This window comes from Sturnira hondurensis, unplaced genomic scaffold, assembly GCF_014824575.4.
Source record: "Sturnira hondurensis isolate 20B ecotype Veracruz unplaced genomic scaffold, ASM1482457v3 Scaffold0000549, whole genome shotgun sequence".
NCBI lineage: Eukaryota > Metazoa > Chordata > Mammalia > Chiroptera > Phyllostomidae > Sturnira > Sturnira hondurensis.
Window position 1 is genome coordinate 638,500 of NW_028073180.1, and position 27,217 is coordinate 665,716.

Genomic DNA, 27,217 nt, shown 5'->3' on the forward strand with positions numbered 1-27,217 from the left:
TTATTTCTTAAATTCCAAACATTTTCTAAAATGTTATTATAGCAGATGCTTAAGATATTAAAACACAGAGGTGGAAATCATACTCTAAATAGTTAAATACAACACTGAAAATATTGCATACTTTATCGAGAAAAATTAAATTGTGTGCTCAAATGCTCTACCAACTAAGTAGCAGGGCCACTAACAACTACAAATAGGTCATGGTAGTCCATCTTTATGTATGCATTTATATGATTATTCTTTAAATAACCACTCCTCTGGAAAATACGCAATTAAAACGTAAAATCTCTATACCTAAAATATATGGTGAAGTGTACTACTATCTACTGATTTTATACAACTAAAAACTCAAAGATAAAAGAGACCACACTAGGAAAGAAGAAAAGATTTTTAATAGGAAATGGTTTTAACTGAATTAATGAAATGAAAGAATAGTGAAGCCTGGGGTTTCTACTTACATGAAAGAAGATTTTTAAAAAGAATCACTACACAAAATACAAAGGGTAGGCTTATGCTGTGATATTAAATTTTTCTCCGTGTTTTCCTTGACAGTTCAAGAACAAATCAAAGTTTCCACAGCAAATTTGTTTTCAAAATGCCGAATTGTAACACAATCGCTGACTTCACGTTTCTGAATACCTGTTTGGGAGGGCAAAGTTTTTAAATTTGTGATTCTTTAGTAATAATAACACACATTAATCCACACAGTTATTATTTAGACATATATGAAAACACTTTAATATTCCATGAACTTCTACAGTTTGATTTCTTAACATAGAGAAAATAATTTTTCTCCTATGTGAACTGTCTTACCATATCTTAGTTAACAGTAACAATGCTGTATGTATAAACTTTGAAATGTCATCTTGACTATGGTCTTTATTTGTTGAAACTTCACACTAAAAAGAAAGTATATGCATTTTGCCTGACTTAAAAAAAAAAAGTATGAACCATGAGGATAATTTAAAAATATGAGAAATCAAGGAGGAGGTTCCAGGTGACTCATCAGCCCAGGTAAAGAATACTATTATTAAAAGTACTAACAAAAGCCAAGAAAGCACTTTTACTGGTTGCTGCAGTTCCAAAGAAATCACACCACAGTGTATTTAAATGTCACTTCTTCCTTTCCTACAACTCTATCACATGTACTTTAATTTTTGTAATAATCTTCAAAGGAAATGGGGAGATACTGTCATCCTTATTTCTTCAGATGAGAAAGCAAAGTTCTAAGTGATTTGGTAAAGCCATATTAGTTGTGTCAATGCTCTTAATTCTTCAGCCAAATTCCTTAGTAATTAACCTGTTGCTATCTTCAAGGAGATTCAAAAGGAAAACAACCTGTTTACAATTTAGATCCCTGAGCACACACCTGAAGAGCTTCTCCACAGACCTACTGGATAAAAAGAACCCTTGCAGTATGGCTGTACCAAAGGGATAGGATGGAAAGCTGGACTGGGTGACTACTCGAGACTAACCTACCAGCATCTCAAGGCAATGATATTTCACACTCACCTGTTCTTTCTGAAAAGAATAGACTTAAGAGTCAAGAGGATTCTTCAGAAATCTATAAATATTACACAATGATAAAGGAGATTTTTTCCCTTCACTCAAGGCAAGCATATTGGTAACAATGGCAAGCCTATATCTAAATATAGTTTAACGCAATGAAGCAAAACAAACTTTTATGCTAGCGCTTTAGAAAGTATTACCTTTAATGGTTTCTCTGCGCTGCAATTTGTAAGTTTCCTTGTCATGGCACAGTCGGTAAATAAAGAAACCCAGGTGGTCAACATTTTCAATGCGATCAGTGATAACCATGTGTTCATGAATCAGATATGACTGAGGCAAATAGGTTCCAGTCTATATTTGAAAAAATATATATTATATAAATATCTTGAGACCTTTGTTGAACAGACAATGAAAATACACAAAATTCTTAAAGATTATAGTGGAATAGAGGCCAGCAAACTACCGCCTACCATCTGTTTCTATATAATTTTACTGAAAAACAGTTATGCCCATTTGTTTACATATTATCTATGGCATCAGAATTAAATAGTTGTAACAGATTTTTAAAAAGATTTTATTTATTTTATTTTAAGACAGAGGGTAAGGGAGGGAGAAAAAGAGGGAGAGAAATATCAATATGAGGTTGCCTCTCATGCACCCCCTACTGGGGACCTGGCCCACAACCCAGGCATGTGCCCTCACTGGTTATCAAAACTTTTGGTTTGTAGGCCTCAGTCTACTGAGCCACACTAGGCAGGGCTGTAACACAGTTCTTACTTCTCGAAAGCCTCCTATTATTCTCTGTCCCTTTGGGAAAGCTTAAATATAATTTTAATTTCAAAATCAGAAGGGAAACAAACAAAACTATGAGTCCCAGTTCTTTTTAGCTGTACTTCCAGTAAAATGGGCTTCTATGGGGCTAGTTTCTCAAAAAGAAATTTCAGGATGTTACAGAAGCATCATTAATAGTAAGTATTTTAAAATTGTATACCTTTATGTTAATAAGTAACTCCAGCAGGTTTCTGGGTGGCATAACAATGGAAGTGTTCAGAGGAATCACATAGCACTTATCCAGGTTAAGATCTAAATAGGCTGTGAGTTTCTGAGAAGAAAAAAAAATACATTTTTGTTAGATTAATATTTATAACACAGGCAACAACTGGACTTTTACGAATAATATGTACCATTAGAACGGGCTGGTTTTAGAATGTTGTGAATCACTTGTACTTCAACAAATCAAAACTTTGCTGCAATAGGAATGGAAGTGGTAATAGGGGAAGAAAAATTATTGCTACTAAGAAGTAAAATTCTTATTGGGGTTTGTTTCTATAATAACGTGATGATAAACTATTAAAATTAACTGCAAAAAACCTATCACCTGATTAGGAGGTTCAGTTAGTTCCCTCACTTATAAACCCTAATAATGCCTTCCAAGGCATCCATCCACTCTATGTAAAAATGAACTTCTCTCTTACGCATCCAGAATAGCACTAGTTAAGACTATCCTTACAGAACTGAATTAACAGACAATTGAATTATTGTCTGTATTCTTGTGATTTGCATAAGAAACCCTGGTTAGAAAGACTGTGAACAGATAGCTTTGAGGGTTCAAATGAGTTACCTAAACCATTGAAATAAATACTTAGATTTTTAAGACCTCAGTAAATGTTAGCTATTATTATTTACTACTTGCTCTGGATTAAGTTCATTACTTTGAAGTTAAGTGACTTTCCAAATTGGCTAATAAACATTCATCAGATATATTTTATCAGGGATAAAATATTTATATGCCTCAATGTTCAAAATGGCAAACATATACTGATATAAAAACTACAAGTAATATAAGAACTTCTAAATCCAGATTGGAAAAAAACAAAACATTATTGGGACAAAAATTATTGGGGGAATTTAAATATCAACTAAATATTAAATAACATTTTATCTATTACCATGTCAATTTTCTTAGATTGGTAATTATGTGGATATGCAGACAAAATCCTCATTCTTAAAGAGATAATAGCTTAAGTATCTAGGGTTTATGAGAGAAAGGGATGAAGAAAATGATAATATTTTGTAGCCAGGTAGAGAATTTGGGAAATCAACTTTTCTGTATTGCATACCAATTTTCAATAGCTGGGGGAAAATGTAGAATGAAAACTTAAAAATAGATTAACAAGCCCATCAAATATCGAATTTATTTTGTAGGACAGAAGAAACCCAAGTTTATTTTTTCAAGTAAAAAATAAATATAAATAGAATGAATTATCAAATATAGAATTTAAAATAAAGAAAGTAAAAATTATAGGACTTGCGTTCTTTCTACAGTTTGGGACACCTGGCTCACCTTGTTAAAGTCATGAACAATGTTGGCAGGATCACTATCTGCGAACTCTGGGACAGGCACGCTGATGAATTCAACTTCATCTTCCTCAAAGATCTTAATATTTTCCTCAATTGTCTGGTAGCGAGCAGCTGGGGCATCTGCAGAAGGCTCATTTAAGACGACATCATCTTTGATGTACTTTATTCCACAGTAGTACACATCATCTGGCTATAGAGTTTAAACACTATTTCAGTAATTCAGTGGAAGACAGGTTTTTAAATGTAAGCATTACTTAAGCTGTCACCTCTATCTAAATAGTAGTTTGCTTGCAAACTCTTACTTTTAGATGACAAGTCAGACAGTTTAATTACAAAATTCACACATTCTTTAAGATCAGGTTTTGAAGTATTGTAAAAAAAACAGCTTCAGGAGAAAAGCAGCTGATTTCCCCTTTTTGTGATGCACAAAAATAGAATATAAAAGCAATTATCCATCTGGTGACAAGTAAACTTGAAGAAACATATAGGCCTATTTCCACCTGTAGGCATTTTGCATGTTTCTTCTGAAAAAACATACTTTTGAACTTTTGATATGAGCCCTGGCTGGTGTAGCTCAGTGGACTGAGCGCGGGCCTGCGAACCAAAGGATTGTAGCTTGATTCCCAGTCAGGGCACATGCCTGGGTTGTAGGCTAGTTCTCAGCAGGGGGCACACAAGAAGCAAACATACATTGGTATTTCTCTCCCTCTCTCCTTCCCTTCCCCTCTAAAGATAAATAAATAAAATCTTAAAAAAAAAGAACTTCTGATATGATTCACTGATTCAATAATTTTTCTCATATTAGCCAAAAGAGGAGTAATTTTTCTGAAATTTTCACAGATATACAGGTCTGGTTTTTTTCCTTAAAATATTATCACAATTAAGTGGAAAACATTACATTACCAAATTATAAAGATTATAAAAAGTATACATGTGTAATAAAGACCTGGAGTATTTAACAAAACATTGAGAAAAGTATCTCTAGATAGTGAAACTGCAAATTATTTTTGCTTTATTAAATGTATTTCTTATAAAAATTGTTTTCAACAAAGTGGTATTTCACTGACGTCTATTAACACACTGTCATCTTGACAAACAAAGAAAATGATCATGAAATTTATAAGTTTTCTGGCAGAATAGTTTAAAATTAATTACTTAAAATAGTCTAATTAAATCTTTAATTAAATTAGATTTAAGAAATAATTCCATTAGAATAATTTAGTTACTTTATTTAAATCTATTTGTCAATATTTTCTCTAAATTTTAAAAATATTAAAACATTTGAGGTAGTCAGTCATAAAAGCTCATCTTCCAAGATTCCTTAAAGAAAAATAATAAACCTACTGAATTATTGCCCAGAAAAATTTATCACCAAACAGGGATGATAATTATAATCTGAAGAAAAATCTGAAATTAACCCACTAGGATTATTATTAAATACTTAAGTTTCAAGTAACCTTCATCTTAAGTTACTTCATTCAACATTATTGCTGAAGTCACATAATTCTTTGGAGAAACTAATGACTGAGAAAGAGGCAAAGAGAAGTACCCTAGTTTGTTCCTATCTGTCTGTCTAAAAGGCTATCAGTCTAAGAGGTAGGCAAACAGGTTCAGGAAACTTTTAAACACAGCTTCAAAATAGGACCACCACTCTGGTTAAAGGCCACAGACTAAAATGCAAGCTTAGAACAACTTTCTAAGGAAAGACAAAAAAGTTCTTAGCATTTTCCCACTTACTTGAAGTGCAAAATATTTGTACAGGTACGCTCCTCCTAGAATGACACCTGCAAGCATAAATGCTAGTCCAAAACACATGCACCAACACCAGGCTCTTCTCTGGCCAACTGGTACCACTTCATCTGGGTCCTAAAATATGAAAACAGACTGATGGTCACCATCATATTTATAGTCAGAGTCACAGAAAGGTCAGGAATGAAAGAAACCTTAATGATTATTGTTTTATAAACAAAGATAAAAAGACCAAGGTGTCTAATCAAGATCAAAGTGGTGGTGCTAAGTCTCATCATAATGCCTCTGGAGCTAAGAAACCAGTCCCCTGGGAGAGTTCTGTCTTCTAACTCTCAACACTCCACTTGCTATCCATATCTCTATAACAATAGCATACTCCATAATTTCTACTTTCTGTGTACAGCATTTGGTGATTAATATATCTTCTGACATATCAAAATTCAGAAAAGGTTACAACACAACTTTGTCATGAAATATTATAGTGCTGAGCCTTGTATATTACAACTTCAGGGTATAATTATTTGCAGTAGAAAAGTAGTCTAGGAAATCTTCAAACAAGATCTTTCTAGTAAAGATTCAATAGTGGGGTGGGGGGGGAGAAAGAGTAAATTAAAAAAAACCCTTATATAGTCAAGATATACAACTAATAGAACAATTGTTGGAATTTTGATTTTGATTCACTCAAGGAAATAATTGAACATTAGAATGCCATCTGGGGTCAAGTTCTGAGATACTCCTTTTTCCCTCCTAGCTCAGTTCCTCCTCTTTGTCACTTCACACTAATAACTAATTTCTTATATGTGCCTAGTTTCACATGCAAACATCAGACAAAGGAGATTAGCTGCTGGCATTACATTACTAGTGGCTCAAGAAATAATCTAGTCAGTTAATATTGCAATGACTATGTATGGTGCCAAGTGGGTAATGAAAATATCAGGGGGATGGAACACTGCAAAATATATGATTGTCTTACCACTAAACTGTGAGAGTGTTCTACAAGACTTTGCTGTAGTAGGCATACTTATCAACGTACCAGATACATAAAGACAATGAGGACACTGCAAGGGAGTAGCTTGTAATGAAAATAAGATTAGGAGAATTTATTAGGCCATGTAAGATATTCCACCTGTGAATAAACAGTTATAAGCATTCCATGAAGTCATAAGGTAATAAGATAATTACATGATAAAATACAGTGTTTTGCTTGAGTCCTTATGTGACTGACATAAATACCCAGGGAGATAAGAAATATTTCTAGTATAATTAACTTTAGGATGGAGGCAGAGTAGAGGGATGGAAATAGTCATTTGTAAACATTTGGTATCAACTGTAGACACAGTCAAACATGCATACAACACCCAACATTTGGCAGGCTCTCTTTTCTACTAGCACATAACTGAATGGCCAAAGAGCATGGGCAGACACTTGTAAAAGATATGCAGCCCTAACTATCAAATCGATGGCAAGGCCTTTTGGTATATCATTTTTAACTGGTCACCGAACAATAATTTCAAGAATGTCAACTATGTTCTAGACACTGGTTATACATATAGCCTCTGTCAAAAAGAAATCATTCAAAATCAGCCTGGAAAATAAATATGCAGAAAGTACATAGGCATAATATGGGTTCTAACAGAAGAATTTAGAAAGCACAGAAGTGATGATATTATTTGGGGAAGACTTTCCAGGGGAGAAAATACTGGAATGGAATGTTGAAGGACAAATATCTATTACCCATGCAGAAAACAGTTAAAGGGCATTATATGTAGGGCAAAAAAATAAGAGAAATCATGGAACTAGAATGTGTATCTCCAAGGGCCACATGTGTTACTGCTGGAGTACCCAATATGGTAGAGAAGGGGGAAGAAGATGAGAATGGAGAGGTTAATTAGAACAGATCAAAAAGTGACTTTGTATGCCATGCTATGGAGTTTGAATTCTCATGTTCATTAAAAAATCACCATATAGGTCTCTGCTCTCTGCCCTCTGCCATGTGGGAATACAAAGAGAAGACAGCTATCTACAAATCAGGAAGCAGGCTCTCATCAGAACTGACTACACCTTGATATGGGACTTCCCAGCATCTAGACTATTAAGACATAAATGTTTTCGTTTAAGCTAAAGAACAAATGAACAAACTAACAAAAAGCACATTTTAAGAGTATGACAATATAACAAAAAAATTTAACTTTCTCAAAGAATTTAATTTATAAAAATACTTACTCATAAGCCATTTGTTCAACACCTCAACAATGTGAACTACAGCTTGAGAATCAGAAAATAAAAACCTTTGAATTTCTAAATGATAGACCCAAAGTCACAAAATGCTATTAGTTATTCAAAGCTCATCTAATCTCTTACCCTCTGTAAATTCATAGTGATCACATTCTACCTTGCATTATAATAACTCACATACAGATCTTATCTCTCCCTATTAGGCTACGAGGTTCTTGTAAGTATCCATTCATATTCATTTAGTATTACAGTCATACAGGCATGTGCTTCATGATATTTCCATCGAAGATGTACATATACAAATGTGGTCCTATAAGATTATAATGTAGCTGAAAAACTGCCATAGGCTAGTGACTGCATAGCTGTCATAAAGCAATGTGTTACTCCTGTGTTTGAGGTGATACTGGTGTAAACAAACCTACTGTACCAGCAGTTGTGCAAAAGTACAGCACATATAATTATGTACAGTACATAATAGTTGATAATGATAATAAATGGCAATGTTGCTAGTTTATTTATTTCCTATAGTATACTTTTTATTGTTACCTTAGAGTACACTCTTTCTTAATTGGGTTGGCCAAAAAATCCATTTACTTTTTTCCATAAAACAAAAGACACGTTTTTCATTTCCACCAATAACTTCACTGATTTGGATATTTTGAGTATGTTGGCTCACAAAGAATTTTAGTAATTAATTTATGTGTGCCATGAGATGAAAAAGGGCTGAAAATCCCTGCTCTATAATGTTCACACAATGACAAAACTGCCTAACATATTTCTCAGTATGGATCCCCATCATTAGGTAATACATGTCTATTACCTATTAGTAATAGGTAATAGTACCTATTACCTGGTAGCCTGCAGCCAACCTTGGCACTTAGTTGGTACTGAACAAATATTTGATGAGTAAATGAAATTCAGATTTTTTTAAAGAATTTTTTAAATTACCCATAAAGTTGTATCAGCAGCCAGTATAATGATATGGTGGGAGCAACATAAGAATTCATGACATACAGTGGCTACTTACCAAAGAATATTAGCCCTAAGTACTTAGCCCAGTTCAACATTTATTAAGGGCTTGCTATTTGCAATGTACTGTGTTAGATACTATGGGAAATTCAAGTGTGATTAAGACATGGTTCATATCTTAAGCAATTTACAGCCAAAGATAACATTATGCATGATATATAAATGACATGCCATAATACAACCTGAGTCATGGAGAGGCATTAAAGTATTTTCAAGACAGAGTAGTTTTAATCTAAGTAATTTATTAAGTATATTTGAAAAGATTAAATTTTAACAGTTGAAAGAGGAAGCTTAAAGAAAAAGTCACACATAGTCCTGGCTGGTATGGCTCAGTGGATTGAATGCTGGCCTGCAAACCAAAGGGTTACCAGTTTGATTCCCAGTCAGGGCACAAGCGTAGGTTGTGGACCAGGTCCCAAGTTGGGGGGCATGAGAAGCAGCCACACATTCGCGTTTCTCTCCCTCTTTCTCCCTCCCTTCCCTTCTGTCTAAAAATAAAATTTTAAAAAATCTTTAATAAAAAAAAGAAGTAGTCATACATAAAATGTAAGGAAAAAAAACCCACAACTATCTCAAAATACGTAGAAATGTACTGGACAAATTCCATCTTTCATTCACAATAAAATCCCTTTGCAAGCTATGAAGCAGTGAAATTAACAAGAATGAAACTAATCATCAAAAACTTACAGCAAACCTCATACTTAAATGGTGAAACTTCAGACTTACACCATACCCTTTCAAAGTCAGGAATATGAGGGATGTCCACTAAAACTGATTCTTTGTACCCCTTCAACACTGTACTAGATATCCTAGCTAGTACACAAATGACAAGAACAGGAACAGATGCAATGATTTGGAAAAAAACAAAGAACTGTCATGTGTAAAGAATATAATTGCTTATAGAAAATCCAAGAAACTCAAATTATTCAAATTAGAGTTCAGCAAGACTGCTGAATATCAGTAATTAAAAAAATCAACTGAGCCATTATTTATAATTGCCCCAAACTAGAAACAACACAAATATCCTCTAACCAATGAATGGACATACTCGTATAAAATTTGGTGTAGTCATAATGAATCAAAAACATGCAAGTGAAAGAAGTCCAACACAAAAGACTACTCCACTACATGATTCCATTTATATGACATTCCAGAAAAGGCAAAACTATAGTGACAAAAAGCTGCTTAGTAGTCGAGATGGCCAAGTGCTAGTGAGGGGAAGATAGCAGAGGCATGAGGAAATTCTTGAGCCTGATGGAAATGTTTCATATCTTGATTGTAGTGGTGAATATATTACTTTATACAACTACTACAAATTCAATCAAATTGTACACATAACATGGGTCAATTTTATTGCATGTAAATTGTATTTTAATATGGGTAATGAGGGAAAAATCAACAGATCCTATATATCAGGCAATAAAAGAAAGTCCAACACCACCAAATGCTGGAGAAAGTATGCAACAACAAGAATTGGGACCTTTTACATAGCTGATAAGAGTTAGTACAATTGCTTTGGAGAATAATTTGGTAGCAACTAATAAAAAATGAAAGATGTATACTCCAAGACCCAGCAATTCCATTTCCAGGTATTTAGCCCAGACTTTTGTACACATACAAAAAGATATAGGTCTAATAATAACTACTGCAGAATTATTGATAAGAAAAAAATGGAAATAACCTAAATGTCTATGAAGTGGAGAATGAAGTATCATAACAGGGGTGTCCAAACTTTTGGCATCTCTGAGCCACACTGGAAGAAGAGTTGTCTTATTGGGCCACACATTAAATACACAAACACTAAGGAAAACTGATGAACAACAGCAAATAAAAGGGTTTTAAGTAAATTTATGATTTTGTGTTGGGCCACATTCATAGCTATCCTGAGCCACATGTGGCCCTTGGGTTTGACACCCCTGTATATAATACTTAAAAGATTCACATAGTAATACTTAAAAGGAAATCAACTATCACAGTTGATTTTGAGATAAATCTCGGAAACATAATGCTGAACCAAAAACAAACAAAAAAAGAGGCAAGTTGGATAATACATACACTATATGATACCTAAGACTTTAAAAACACAATGTGGTATTACAGATTCTTTGTTTTTGTATGCTTGGATTACTTCTAAATTAAAGAACAACAAAAATCAACAAGAAAAAGGAAAATCACTCATGAACAAGAGCTTCTTCACTAGAGTATATAACTTTACCTGGCTTAATTTAAAGTCAGTTACAAAAACATATCCTTCCCCATGTACTGCAATAAAACTGATGCACTTTAAATTATGCTGATGAGGTACAACATCTCCCACAGGTGCTGTACAATGATCGTATCTGATCTAATTAAATATCAACAGCAGATATAGAAAGACAGGACTTTCAAAAGTATTCTCACTCTTGCACTGTACTAATTTCTGCTTCAAATAAATCTTATCACATGACAAAGTAAGAGTGTTTAATTATATTTTCAAGCAAAATGAAGGACAAATTCTGTTCTGGTACTTCAGTTACTTAAGAATTACGTCACCTCAATCAGTTCCTTAAGAAGCTTCAGAAATGTACTCCAATTATAAAGTCAGACAAAATGCAAGGGTTTTCATATAGCAATTTTTATTCTTTTCCCATATTAACAAAGCACTTCATATCCTGGGCACTTCTATTTAAGCCTTCTTTTTAAGGATGAAGAGACATATTTTCCAAGCTCTCAGATATACTGTTTTGCATTATTATAGCAAATACAACAATGCTTTAAGAATAAGAACACTAAAGAGGAAGAAAATATCTGTCAGGAATTAAAAATTGTATTATAAAAAAAAAGAAAAAGCACCCTGGCTGGTGTAGCTCAGTGGATTGAGCACGGGCCTGTGAACCAGATAATCACGGTTCTATTTCCAGTCAGGGCACATGCCTGGGTTGCAGGCCAGTTCCCAGCAGGGTACTCACGAGAGGCAACCATACATTGATATTTCTCTCCTTCTCTCCTTCCCTTCCCCTCTAAAAATAAATAAGCAAAATCTTAAAAAAAAAAAAAGAAAGAAAAAGCGATGTCATAAAAACACTGCAGGTGTAAAAATAAGACAGAAATACAGAAAAGAACCAACACAACTTATTTAATTCAGAGTAGCATGAGCTACTGAACATTCAGAAGTAGATTTAGTTATTTAGAATCATGTGCATTTTAACACATATTTGGTAATATAGATAAACATGGGGATGCACAGGCCAGCTGCCCATGGATGTGCTGCTTGGCATGCACACCGTTTTCCAAAATATAGAATTAGCTGCAAATGAACACCTGAAAAATTGATGATTCAAATTCTTAATAAATGGAGTTCTGATTAATGGTTTAGTTTTCTCAATTCCTTTCTTATCATTTTCATCCAGAGTTGAAAATCAAACACACCAAGTTACTGTGTACAGCACATGGTTTTAAACCTCGATCCTTATTTCCATCTATGACTAGATATGCTCCCTTCTAAGAACCTCATTTTATAAAACAACCAGTCTAAACCTCTTCCCCTACATAAAGGCTTTTGAGTTCTGGGTGAGATGCTACAGTAATATGGTTAATGAAACACCTTAATCTTTTCAAAGACAGAATAGGCATTCTTTTCTTAAGACAAATGGAGGTAGAGGGGAGCAGGAATTGGATCAGTCCAAAGAAAACCCTTGTCCCAAGGACTACAGGAATCAAAGAGCTGTTCCTAGAAAAGGTAAAATGAGAACAAGAGGGCCACTTAACATTGTACCATCTGTATGACATTCTAGAAAAGGCAAGCTCTAGGAACAAAAAACGGGGAGGGGGTGAGACAGGAATGACTGCAAAGTGGTACAATGGAATTTCTTAAGTGTCAGGAAAATATTCTGTATATGACTATATATATTTGTCAAAATTAACAGACCTGAATACCACTAAAAAGGCCAAATATTTCAGTATTCAATACTCCAATAAGCTCAAATTCCTTTCCTTTACCAACTTATGAGCAGCAAGGACATGTTTGCCACCCTCCCCAAGACCCAATTAAATGATACTAAAGAAGCTAAAAAAGATATGAACCTATAAAAAAGAAAAGAATAAGATTGATGGCAGAAAAGAAATGTCAAAATTTTGGAGGATGGCAAACAGTTGAACAAGTGGTATTTAACTTCTTCATCTCAATGACCTTATCATAAATGTGGATTATCTCATAGGGTGGTTGTGGGGATTAAATGAGAAAATATATGTAAAGCATTTAAATCATTGTTTGGTACATAGTAAACAGGAAATACTTAATAAATGACAGTTGATTTAGCTGGGAAAGGTAAGCTGAAACCAGTACCTGCTAAGGTCGAAGCCAGTAAAGAGCAATCTACAGCAGAGTGAGAAGGCCAATGGGAAAAACACATTACTGGAGAACAAAAGTAAATGGCTTGCTATTCCAATAAGAATTTTAAAATAAACAAACAAAAAACCCCATTTATCATTTATTAATATATATATTTTATTGATTATACCATTACAGTTGTTCTATTCCCCTCCTTCATTCCCCTCCACCCTGCACACCCCCTCTCCTACCTTTCTCCCCCCCTTAGTTTATAACCACGTCTCAAGTTCTTTAGATTCTGTATTTCCCCTACTATTCTTGCCCTCCCCCCTATCTATTTTCTACCTACCATCTATGCTATTTTCTGTGCCTTCTCCCCCCTTCTCTCCCTCCCACCCCCCCGTTTCTAACCCTCCATGTGTTCTTCATTTCTATGGTTCCACTCCTGATCTACCTGTCCTCTTGGTTTGCTTTTGTTTTAGGTGTGGTTGTTAATAACTGTGTGTTTGCTGTCCTTTCACTGTTCATATTTTCATCTTCTTTTTCTTATATAAGTCCCTTTAACATTTCATATAATAAGGGCTTGGTGATGATGAACTCCTTGAACTTGCCCTTATCTGAGAACCACTTTATCTGTCCTTCCATTCTAAATGAAAGCTTTGCTGGATAAAGCAATCTTGGATGTAGGTCTTTGGATTTCATGACTTGGAATACTTCTTTCCAGCCCCTTCTTGCCTGTAAGGTCTCTTTTGAGAAATCCACTGACAGTCTGATGGGTACTCCTTTGTAGGTGACTGTCCCCTTATCTCTTGCTGCTTCTATTCTCTCCTTCATTTGAATCTTGGCAAATGTAATGATGACGTGCCTTGGTGTGTTCCTTCTTGGGTCCAACTTCTTTGGCACTCTCTGAGCTTCCTGGATTTCCTGGAAGTCTATTTCCTTTGCCTGACTGGGGAAGTTCTTCTTTATTATTTGTTCAAATAAGTTTTCCACTTGTGGCTGTTTCTTTCCCCCTTCTGGTATCCCTATAATTCAGATATTGAAACGTTTAAAGATGTCCTAAAGGTTCCTAAGCCTCTCTTCATTTTTTTGAATTCTTGTTTCTTCATTCTTTTCTGGTTGGATGTTTTGTTCTCCCTTCTGGTCCATTCCATTGATTTGAGTCCCAGTTTCCTTTCCATCACTATTGGTTTCCTGTGCATTTCCCTTCATTTCAACTAGTTTCGCCTTCATATGTTCCTCTAATTTGTGACTATAATCAACCAGTTCTGTGAGCATCCTGATGACCAGTGTTTTGAACTGTGCATCTGAGAGGCTGGCTATTTCCTAGTCACTTAGAGTTATCGGCTCTGGGGTTTTGAATTCTTCTTGAGCCATCTTTTGGCCTGTTTGTGCCTGTTATGGATCAGGATCGGAGCCCTAGTTGTTCACTAGGGCAGGGCAACTCAGTTGCTGGGTTGTGAGGCTGCATGTGGGGGCGGGGTCAAAGAGGAGCAATGGCTGTCCTGTCTGCCGCCTCCCACCGCTGCCGCCACCGTCACCGGGGCCCTCACGTTTCATCCCACTGCAGGCAAATGTGCCACCGCCGTCAGCCCTCAGCCACTGGGTTCGCACGCTGGGGCCTGTGCGGTCCGTCTCACTGTGCGTGAATGTGTGACTGCGGTCAGTCTGCCCTGCATCCCAACTGGGTCCGGGCTGCCTGTGTGCCTGTGTCGAGGGATCTTTCCTGCCCGACCCTGCTCTGCTGCTGGCTCCGCCCCTCTTACCAGTCCAGGTTGAATGGGTCGTTGTTGTTGGACTTCCGTATAATTCAATTTTCTATTCTTTGGCTGTGTCTTTGTTCTCCAAACCTTTGTTGTATTCAAATTTGGTTGTGGGAGAAGGCACAGTGTTTCCACCTATGCCTCCATCTTGGCGGAAGTCCAAACCCTGGTTATCATTTAAAATCTACTTTAAAAATTTCCAGAATCTTTTCCTAACTATATTTTTAAACCACAAAAATTCTGTTGAAGATTACTCCAACTTATTATTAAGCTATAAAAAATATCAAACGTTTGCATTTTCTTATTTATTTAAATCAGTATTTGAATTCTGCTTTCTTATTTGACTTTTCAGATAAGATTGCTACTACCTCAACTATGGTGACAAAGTCCACAAGGGGAAATGACATGTCTGACATACCAACAGGAAGCAATTTTCCAAGTGATTGTCATTTACATACATAACAGAGTTACTGCTTTATCTGTCTTGGAATAGCAGGAGGCTTTAAAAATAAATCTAAAATTACATGCCTACAAAACAGATTTCTCATTGTTGGGATCCACCCTGCCTGGTTTCAGAAGCTGTTAGCCTCCCATGGCTAAGGCTAGGTGAGCAACCGTCAGACCATAAACCACTAAGGAGACAAAGCTTATCTCCCTGGCAGGGGTACCACCTCTGCCTCTTTTACTTCACCCTGCCTGGCCCCCATGCTTGATCGGTTAGCCAATGACAGGTAAGGTTCCTCAAGGGAGGGATGACCTAAGTAAGACAGGCATGATCATGGGGAGGCCCCCAGGGAAGGACTTGGGGGGGCACAGCAAAAGGGGGTGATGGACCCTCACCCCTCAGCTTTAACACAGCCCGAGTCCTCATTCTGTCTGCGAAACATCTCCTCATCTCTTGGCTGCCTGACTTCCCCTGCCTGACTTAAGCCTGAAACAATGACAGAGGGCAGTGCAGCCCTGTGCTGGAAAGGGCGGGTTCCCCAGGGTGATCAGGCTTAAGAAAGAAGACATAAAATCCTGTGAAACCTGCTTTGCTAAGAAAGCTCTAAATTAAATGAAAAGGGTTTAAGCAAGATATGTTTGTTTCCCAAAGTTTTGTAGGCCTTTAGCTAACAGACCCTGACTCAAAATGAGCCCTCATAGTTCTTTGTATGCTATCTATTGTTTGATCCTTACTGATGAGCGTTACCTGTATTTCCTGTGCAAATTGAACCCAATAAAAACCCAATGAGGAAAACCTCTTGGACCTTCTCCTGTGAGAGATTGGCCACCTTTCCTCCCCAAGCAGCTCATGTGTTGGTAGACTTATTCTCATTTGTGGCAGATGGGGGTCTCATTAACATCCTTTAGCCCTGGCTGGCGTAGCTCAGTGGATTGAGTGCGGGCCTGCGAACCAGAGGATCGCGGTTCGATTCCCAGTCAGGGCACATGCCTGGGTTGCAGGCTGGTTCCTTGCAGGCTAACTACCAGCAGGGGACACACAAAAGGCAACCATACATTGATGTTTCTCTCCCTCTCTCCTTCCCCTCTAAAGATAAATAAATAAATAGATAAAATCTTTAAAAAAAAAAAAACATCCTTTACTATTAACAAATCCTACAATAAACAAGCAGCATTACAGGCACAAAAAATTTAATTTTAAAGTCACTGCATAACAATGTATTGTGAGAAATCTGTAAAATCTGAACTAAGTATTGAGATTACATAACATCAGTACAGGCCTAGGTTAAAAAATAGGTCAGAACTGAAAATATAAGAGACTCATAGACAGTGGCTGACAGCTGGGAGTAGGGGCCGGAGAGGTGGAGGCACTGAGTAAAACAGAAAAAAAAACAACAACTCATGGACAGGGACATCAATGTGGTGATGGGGGAGGTGGAGGAGGTTATAGGGGGTAACATGATGATAGACAAAGACTTGACTTGGGGTAGTGAACACACAATACAGTGTACAGATGATGTGTTGTAGAACTGTGCACTTGAAACCTGTATAATTTTGTTAACCAGTGTCACCCTGATAAAGTCAATAAAAATAAATAATAAAGAAATTTAAAAATCAGATTGAAATGCTTTTAGTGCTAGAACTTAATCACTTTTATATCATTAGGGGCAAAAAGATATCTGGTCATACAGAATATTAGTATATGAATATGTACCTTAGAAACTTTCTATTATTTTTCTACACATTTTTAACACATTTCCTATTTGCCCCCAAATTATTCATCAGTAGCACTTGTAGCTGCAGCTTTTATTTACCCCAAGATAATTCCTAGATTATAGTCCTAACCTTACCCACAAAAATATCTCGCTTTTATTACTGTTTTCGCATCAGCCTAGTATATCCATAGTCTTTGGAAACAAATGACATCATTTTATTTATAGCATTCTGTTGTTAGTAGTGTAGTGGCAACAAACTGCACTTTTTTTTTTTAAGCCAGGAATGGTTTCAGACTCATTTTGGTGAGAATTAAAGGCAATGGATAGTCAAAAAAAAGTCCTAGACCACCACTAACAGGCAGGTGTTTATAAACAATAGCATTACATGCAAATGTTACTATGAATTACACCCTTCACAGGAATAAATAAATTGGTCAAAATAGATTTCTGCCACTAACTGAACCATGGGTTTATATTGTTCCTAAAAAGAATATCAATTGTCTTCCTAAAAATTTTAAAGTATGATGCTCTAATCTCTATAATTTATTATAAAATTAAGTATCAAGATTAGAAGAGAGGAAAAAAGCAAGACTAGACTCCTTTTTATATAAATCTTGGGTCTCAATGTTATTCAACAAGATAATTACACATTCATATTCAAATATGAATTATTCCACTTAAAATGCAGAACTTTTAATAAGAGAATTCCAAGTATATTATTCTAAAAGCATAAAATAATTTTATCTTCTGTCCAAGTTGAAAAATTTAAAAGTTATACAAGACGAGTATTAGAAAAATAATTCCAGTTCCTGAGATTAGGGATATTTATCTCTATATAGTGAACTTGTAAAAAGTGCTTTGAATCCTATGCCTAGCACCAAATGCATGTACAATCAATATTCAGTAGTCATTTGATCTTGTTCCTTTATCCTACCACTCCCATAGCTCTTTGATCCAGGGGTGTTGTTTTCACGTGAAAGTAGATATAGACATTTAAGTAGGTTGAGATTAATGTGGTTTACGTAATTGGTTAGTCTATCTGAACTATATTAGGTGTTTCTTGAATGTCGGGGTGCTTAGTAATTTAAAAATCTCTAGTCTAGTGTATGGTCATTCAGGAGGTACCTCTGAATATATGATCAGTTTAGTTCTCAGGAAGAAAAGATCCTGTGTAAAAGGACCATGAAAAGTCCAACACATCATTTTACAGACAAATACAATGACAGAGAAGCTAAGTAAAATTATTTGTGTACTATCACAGAACTAATAAGGCCTAAATATAATCTGACCCCATGTGCATCTTAGGGAAGGAGAAGCATGAAGCTATTAATTAGGTCAATCATCTGACTAAATAGCTCAGGTAAATCAACTCTGGTAATAGATAAAGTGACACCATTTCACAATTGGATAATACTCATATTCAACAATACAAATCAAACACCCTTTCAGAGGATCCAGATTGGACCTATTCTTATAATAAAACTAAGACATTGTTTTCTTCATTCTTATTCTCTGACTAGTGTACAGTGGAGTTTTCCAAAAGCTAAATGTGTGATACTACAACAGGCTGTGGAAGCTGATAGGCAAATCTGTCTTCTATTAAGCTACTCAGTAAAGAGTGCTGCAAAAATGTACAATGTGACTCTTAGCTACTGAATGCTGAAGTGCTGATTCTCAAACTTTTTCATTTCATGGTATACATAAACTAATTACTAAAGTTCTGTGGCACACCAAAAAAATGCATCCTATTTTTTGCCAATCTGACAAAAAAAGGTAAGCATAATTTTGATTCAGTCACACTGGCTGGTTATTGTTGTGTTGACTGTTGTCATTTTTTTATTTGACAATCTAAGAGAAAAGAGGTCAGTGTTCCTGTCTAAATAGTCAGGTACTGCACACTGTAAAAATTCTTGGGGCACACCAGCTGAAAATCACTGTGCTAAAGGGTTTTTGTCTTGCAGGAATGCATCCTCTCCAGTTGGTGGGGGACTATATGTGAAATAGCAATAATATTGTTATGTAATTGACATGGGAGGGAGAGTAATATTATAAAAACAAGAATGAGGGGAATAAAGTTAGACTCTAATAGATAGGAATAGTGCAAGAGCAGTATCATTTGACGAGTTTCTAGTGCTCTGTTTTGTCACCACAACACTCTAAGGCTGGTACCACCACTGTATTTTACAAATGAGGAAACAGGATTGGGAGGATTTCTAACTTGCCCAAGTTAACACCCAGGTTACAGTATTATCATTTGTCAGTAGGATCTAACATAATCTGAAAATGGCTTTAGATTTAAGGAACTAATCTATAAAAGCAAAAAATTAGTAACTGCTTTGCCTAATTTTTTGTCTTGAAACCTGCTACTTCTAAAAATCTTTAAGATCAATTTACCTAAAACAAATGCCATCTGCAAAGCTGAATCAAAGCAAAAAGGAAACCTGCGTAAATACTGTATTTGTCTCACATCATGTAACTGTTTCATGAATGCCAAACTCTGTGACAGACTTGCAGTTGTAATAATTGTAATAGTAATAATTGTAGCTAATATGTATTGAATCTTACTCTGTTTCAGCCATGGTGATAAGTTTTTTACAGATTATCATATTCCCTATTTCACTTATGGAGAAACTGAGACAGAGCTGAAGTAACTTACCCCAAGTTTCATGGTAAATAGTAGAAGCAGGATTTAAACTCTGAATTATATTGTCTTGAGTCCTCAGTAACCAGACAGTAATTTTCTCCTGAACTGTATGTATACTTCTGCCGCTTGAGACGAGTGGGGTAAAAAGTTAAAATAGTCTTTTGATTCTCCCATTTAAAAATGTCAAAATCATTCTTAGTTCACTGGCCATACAAAAACAGGCAGCCACAGGCCACACTGGGGCTCATAAGCCATAATTTGTCTTTACTACAGAGGATACTATAAAACAGTGGTCCATGTCAGGCCTCCAGTATCTCTGCCTAAAATTCTTGTATGAATTAGCTGATTTCAAATAAAACCCTGATTCTAATGTGCCTCTAAAAATTAGAGGGTCAAGAAACACCGAATCCATTTTTTTAAAAAATGAGGAATATTCTAACTTGTTTAATATGCCAAGCACCCAGCTTCAGTAATTCATCTGCTTGGGCCCAGGAGGCGTTGAGTTTGTCCTCTCAGCTTCATATGACTAGCATTATCACTAGCTAAACCTGATGGGTTTGGGAATTTTTTTTCATAATTATTAAAATGAAAGCAAGAAAAAAATTACTTTTTTCCTACAAAATCTGTTGTTAGTAGTATATACAGCAGAATAGAAAGAGTAAAAAGATTAAGTAACACAATAAGTTTTAACAAATGCAAATCTTAGATCAACTAGCTCTTCAAGTCATTTTTCCCCAGCATAAAGATGGGTCTTCTTTTCAATGCTGCAATGATCTAAGTGATTTGCTTAACAATGCAACTTACCTTTTTGGCTCTATATTAAAAATCATCACCAAGCCCTTATTATATGAAACGCTAAAGGGACTTATATAAGAAGAAGAAGATGAAAAATATGAACAGTGAAAGAACAGCAAACACACAGTTATTAACAACCACACCTAAAACAAAAGCAAACCAAGAGGACAGCTAGATCAGGAGTGGAACCATAGAAATGAAGAACACATGGAGGGTTAGAAACAGGGGGGTGGGAGGGGGGGAAGGGGGGAGAAGGCACAGAAAATAGCATAGATGGTAGGTAGAAAATAGATAGGGGGGAGGGTGAGAATAGTGGAGGAAATATAGAATCCAAAGAACTTGAGACATGTGGTTATAAACTAAGGGGGGGAGAATGGTGGGGGAGGGAGGGTGCGGGTGGAGGGGAATGAAGGGGGGGAATAGAACAACTGTAATGGTATAATCAATAAAATATATCAAAAAAAAATAAATAAATAAATTTTAAAAATCTATCAAAAGTGGGCCAAATAAGGCTTATGCAAATATTCAAAATCTAGAAGTATTAACTTTTTTTAAAGATTTTATTTATTTATCTTTAGAGGGGAAGGGAAGGAGAGAAGGAGAGAAATGTCAATGTATGGTTGCCTCTCATGGGTCCCCTGCTGGGAACTGGCCTGCAACCCAAGCATGTTCCCTGACTGGGAATCGAACTGCACTCCTCTGGTTGGCAGGCCCGTGGCTCAATCCACTGACTTACACCAGCCAGGCAAATCTAAAAGTATTAACTATTTTGACACCATACTTGGTGTCAATTTCCCAAATAAATTTCCAAGATACTTAACTTCAAAATGTTAAAGTTGTGCATATTTTATTCCAACATTAATTTTTCTTCTGACATACTTACATTAGCTCTAAGTCATAAAATTACTGCTGGACACGTCTCAGCATTAAAAGATAAAACATTAAATGAAAAATGGGGATATCCCTCTATCATCAAGAATAATTTCTGCATTTCTATAAATAAAGACTCAAATTCTTCTGCTTAACAATATTTCTGATTTCCCCCAAATGATAGAATTATAGAAATACTCCATATAAGTTCTTTTTATCACATTAATGAATTTAAGAGTGCAAAAAATCTCCAATGGTTTATAGTAATTTTATTCATTCAATTGTTGGTAACACTTAAAAGGTTGGTAACATTATTAAGAATATGGATCACAAATACTTATTTTAAAGAGGATAATCACAATTAAATTTTTTTCAATAATCATCTTAGGATCATATCCATAATATAATTTCCAATTTTCAGTCATCTACCCTTTAAAGATTCTCATTGTTAAGCTTTGTGCAAAAAACATTAAGAGAACCAAGAAATAACTCTTTATACATAATATAAGCTTCTTGAAAACATAGTTCCAGTGTTACTATTTTCTACATATATAGACAAAAACCTCATTCAGAAACTAAACTGTCAAATCCTTTAACACGCAGCAGTTGTGGCAGGAAGAAATTCTTCAATGGTAAAGTTGACTTCTTCAGCCTAAGCACTAATGGGCAGTGCCAAATTTACCAAAAAGCTTAAAAAGAATAAATTCATCAATGTATTTGAGGAGAAACATTATTCTTCTGTATCCTCCTCTACTGAGAACAATGACAAACAAAGCAGTCCAAGAAGCTTCAGTTATGTGAATTCTGAAAGCATTTCCTTTTGAAAAACCAAAATGGCTTTCAAATAGACATTTCAGATATTTAAGTTAGATATAATAGCACTAAGAGAAATAAAGTGTTCCACAATTACTAATGTTTACTAATGAAAACATTTTCAATGTACATTGTAAGCAAGACAAACTTCAGCAATACATAATTAAAACCTCAAGTTAAATTTGAAATCAATTTCAAAAGGCTTGTGGTCGGAGAGATATTTCTGGTTAAAAACACTCCGACTCACTCAAACCTCTCTCTTATATGGCAGAGTTGAATTCTGTAATGTCTTAAAGACTTATGATTTTGCCAAGGATAATACACTTGCTTGTTTGGTCTGGAGAAAACACATTTACAATGACACTGGGAATACCCTAAGCAGGCAACTTGTCCACCAATTATACAACATGCAACCACGTCCACTCTCTATAGCAGCAGCCACAGTAGCAGTATCCACTGGGGCATGTGTGCACAGGAGGTCAAGCCAAGTCACTTAGCACACACGGCAATTATTTTATCTCCCAGTACTAATGCTTCACTTCATCTATCAATCTTCATGGAGAACCAAACGGTAATGACTGTAAAGGTTTTACTGCTTTGATGTTTACAAACACTAGGTAGCAAATGATATGCACTTGTTAAAAAGAACCTAGCTCCCAATTGCCTCTAATAATCAACACATCTCAGTAAATGTCATATATTTCACATTTCTCCTTTCCTCCACTCCCCCTTAAAAGAAACACCAGAAAAACAAAGACCACCACCACCTCAAAACTAAATTGCCAACCTTCCAGCCCAGTTTAATACACTTCCAGCCAAGAAGTGTAAATAACTAGGGCCCAAATAGCCATTTTGTGATGGGTAACTCAGACCTTAACTGGGCTAGCAGTCCTTGACTTTTCCTCAAGCTTCCATTCTGCCCCATCTTCTCACCTACACAAGCATTTTACTTCTTAAGAGTGCCTGTAAGTCTAATGTAGAGTAGAGAAGAGGCAACATGATTTATCAGCAAAATGCTATACAGGAATATCTATGAAGTAAATTTTAGCTTTTTTGAGGTCAGGTATTGGGAAAGATGTTTCATAATTTGGCATTACAATGAAATGAATTGTTGACAACTATTGTTCTAAAATGAGGTAACCCAAAATGAATATCTGATTTACATAATACCTCTATCCATCTCCTTTTTTTGACCTATATTGCTACTTAATATGAAGAAGGAATGTAACATGTTCAATATAGGAAGGATGAAAGGGAACAATATGGTTAAGTAGATAGCTATTTTTCACAATGAAAACAATTTAATTGCTATCAAATATAATTATACAGTCCATTTTCATAGAATTTTAAAGCTAGAAGAGTCCTTACAGACCATTTGGTCTACCCTCTAATCTTACAGACAAGAAAAACTAAAAACTTAAGCCCAAGTTCAAACAGTTAAATAATGACAAAACTGGGACTTCTGACTCAGTACATTAAATATTCTCTTTGATATTTGCACATCTATTGTAAACAACTTTTAAAAAAGATTTTACTGACTTATTTTTAGAGAGAGGGGAAAGGTATGAGAAAGAGAGGGAGGGAAACATCAATGTGTTGTTGCTACTCATGCACCCCTGACTGGAGACCTGACCTGCAACCCAGGCATGTGCCCTGGCCAGGAATCTAACCAGCAACCCTTTGGTTTGCAGGCCAGTACTGGATCCACTGAGCCACACCAGCCAGGGCTATAGTAAACAATTTTTAATGTTCAAAGTTATAGACACAAACAAAAACGAATTTCTGCTTAAAATATAAAATGTGCATATAATTTCAAATTCACCTCTGTTGCACGAAACATAGATAGTACTTTTTGCTGCTTATATTCCTTGAAGAGCTTTGTGTTAACTGGAACAGGTGGAGGAAGATGAATGTTAAGGGGAAAATGTAGGAAAAGAATAAACAGCACGTTGGTTAAGATAAAACAATCAGCAGACAAGCCTATTAGAATTAACAGCTACTAAAAAGACAAAGATTGAAAAATGAGGCAAAAGAATGACTTCCAGGGGGTTGGTTCTCACCCTGAAGTGAGAAAAGAGCTAAAGAACTAGCAAAAGATAAGAGCAGTGTAAAAGTACTGGAATGTGTTACATAAGCCCTCTGAATGGAGTGATGGAATTCTTGAAGCATATGGTAGTGAAATCTGTACTTTTAAACAAGAATCCCAAGATGATACAAGAGCAGATGGCCCTTAAGAGTACATTATGAGAAACACTGTTTTTTAGCATATCATGGTCTAGCCAAGGTTAAAGGTATTACAAACTCTTGTTTAGGAGTTCTGGTTCATAACTAGCTTTACTTGATCCTTTCAACCAATGAGGCAAGGAAATGCCCCAGTTGTGTTATTTGTGCAGAATCCAGGCAGCCAAACTAGGCAGTAACTGTACAGTCACCCCAAGGAGCCAGAGAACATTATATAATCACTGTCCAAGCTCTAAGATAAAGACAGTTTTTTTTCACAAATGTCTGTTATAAAGTAAGGTTTTCATTTATCATTAAGTGACTGATTGATTATAAGTAAGTGAGCAAAACAGAACGGAAGACACGGAAATAACAAACTGACAGTGACCAGAGGGGAGGGGGAAGAGGAGTAAAGGTCAAGTCAAGGAACTAGAATAAAGGACTCACAAAGACATAGGGGCAGGGGTGGGATGGGGGGAGCAGGACTGAAAGTGGGAGGCGGGTGTGGGTAGGGGAGAGTAATGGATGAAAAAATGGGGACAACTGCAATTGAACAAAAAAAAACCTGAAAGAAAATAAGGATTCTACTTTCGATGTGAAGCAGTATTTTTTCACTCGCTGAAGAAGTCTTTGAGCTTATAGCTATAAAAAGATTTAGTCATTTTTTATCTGCCCATTCATCCATGACTGTGGTGTGGTCACAAAGGAAGACTCTAGCCCTCACAGCTTAGCTCCAGTATTTTTCTTTGGATATGGGATTCTGAGGAAATAAAAATGGAAAACAAAGCACAGAGCTATGAGTGGTTACTTTTTTACAACTGTTATGACCACAAAATTTGCATGTGGTGAAATTGTGAGAAATTCTGAGGATCTAAAAACGAGGTCACCATTTCAGAAATAACAGAAAATGTCAAAAGTTGGGTTTAAAGCTGCCCAGCAAATTAATTCTGATTCTTGTATAGTTCCAAATATCCTTCACTACAGCTGAACAGAGCAAAGCTGTCTGAAGTTACATAATAGGACACTCTCTCTCAACACTTTTTTAAAATGGGAGGAATCATATTTGTTTTATATGATTTAAAAGACATAACGGAAGTAAAATACATCTATGAATATGTATTTGAGACTTGTTACTGGGCACTTGCCTATCAATCTATTTCAGATATGATAAATGTTATATAAATATAGAGATGTGATACTAATTTGCTACTGGAATTACGGCCTGTGCATTCCAAACATTTTCTTTTAAGACCAATTCTGTTTGCAGTGAATTCAGAAAAATAATACCAATACCCAAACTTTTCATTGTTTTTAGTAAATCAATTCACTGTTCCTATTTCAAGGAAAGGCAGTCATTTAACCACCAATCCTGACCTTTGTGTTTTCAACTAAAATACTTCCAAAAATAAGTACAGGCAAACATTTTTACATCCAAATTAACATTACATTCTTAAACATGTTGAAGTATACGAGTGACTTGTTTTTCGGCCTATTTTTCAGTAGTAATTATCATTGGATTATATAAAAATAACGTTTATTACTCAAACCTACACTGAGTTACTGAGTTTATCCTACAGATAACAGGTCTTGAAAAATGCTAATGAAAATTAGCACAATTACGGTTTCATTCCTGCTAAAAAAAAGGGATTTTGTAAAGTAAAGGAGAATTTTATGAGAGATGTCGCACAAGTTCCTACATTTAATTTCACCTAACCCAAGGGGTCCTACAAAGATGCTGACAGAATTTAAAGCCAATTGTCCGTTTTACACTACCATCCACATATTAATTACAGATCTTTACCTGCGATGTTTGTTTCAGTTATAAAAACAACAGCCAGAACCTACTCAGAGCATTTTCACCAAGCTTTCCCCCTCATCAGCTCCTGGCTCCCTCTCCCGACCCCACCCTTAAGTTCACCTGCCAATACCGAAGGGACGTGGGAAAAGAACGTAAAAAAGAAAATGCTTTTAAAATGTAGAGGCTCACAGTAGGTGGACTTAGTCCAAATACTGTTCCGCCCAGAAACGAAAAGTAGAAAGCAACAGAGGTTTAGGCTTGTAATGATGTCAGCCATTTTAGGCACATTATTTATACCGGGAGGAAGTGCCAAACTCTGTTGTTTTTGTGATTCTGCTTGTCGCCACTGGTCTCCAAGTAGGACGAAACTAGTCCCGGCCCCACCAACATTCCCCAGACTACACCAAAGACTGTAAACTCGGCATAATTCTTCAATCCTTCTCTCTCCAGGCCTCCCAAACCGCCAACCCCGTATTAGGCACCGCTTCCGGTACACGCACTTCTTACAAAGAAGCTGCGGTCGGACAACAAAAAGGCAGCAGCAGAGAAAAAGGGAGAGCTCGGCTCCCGCCCGGGCAAGCGCCCTACGCCCGGCGCCGCGCGACCGGGGCACGCAGAGCCGCACCAGCGTTGCGCAGCTCTCCCGGCCTAGCGAAGAGCCCACGCCCCAGACCTCCCAGGCCCTCGAACCTTGCAGTCCACTGCGACGACGTCGGGGGGGATGATGAGCGCCTCCTCACTGCCTTTTGGTTCGTCCTTCTTGGCCTCCTTCTGGGCCAAAGCCGAGTTGAACGTCACCTTCACCATGGTACTGCCTGAGGTGCCCTCGGAGGGCGGCGGCAGGCTTCAGTCGCGAGCTGCGGGTTTCCTGGCTGCGGCTGCACCCTCCTCTGCCGGGCTCCTAGCGCGACTCAACAGCGGCTGAGCAGGACTAGGAAGTTCCTCGGCGGTTTCTATTGCAGC

General features: G+C 36.3%; 1 protein-coding gene across 1 annotated transcript; it reads right to left on the reverse strand.

Annotated features, from left to right (window-relative positions):
* Positions 1–27,217, reverse strand: ITM2B (integral membrane protein 2B). The gene is made up of 6 exons (XM_037041725.1): positions 26,945–27,217; positions 5,608–5,736; positions 3,854–4,060; positions 2,501–2,611; positions 1,710–1,860; positions 1–639 (listed from the first exon to the last, which is right to left on the reverse strand). The coding sequence occupies exons 1-6, from the start codon at positions 27,059–27,061 to the stop codon at positions 554–556; spliced, it is 801 nt and encodes a 266-aa protein (XP_036897620.1). The 5' UTR covers positions 27,062–27,217; the 3' UTR covers positions 1–553.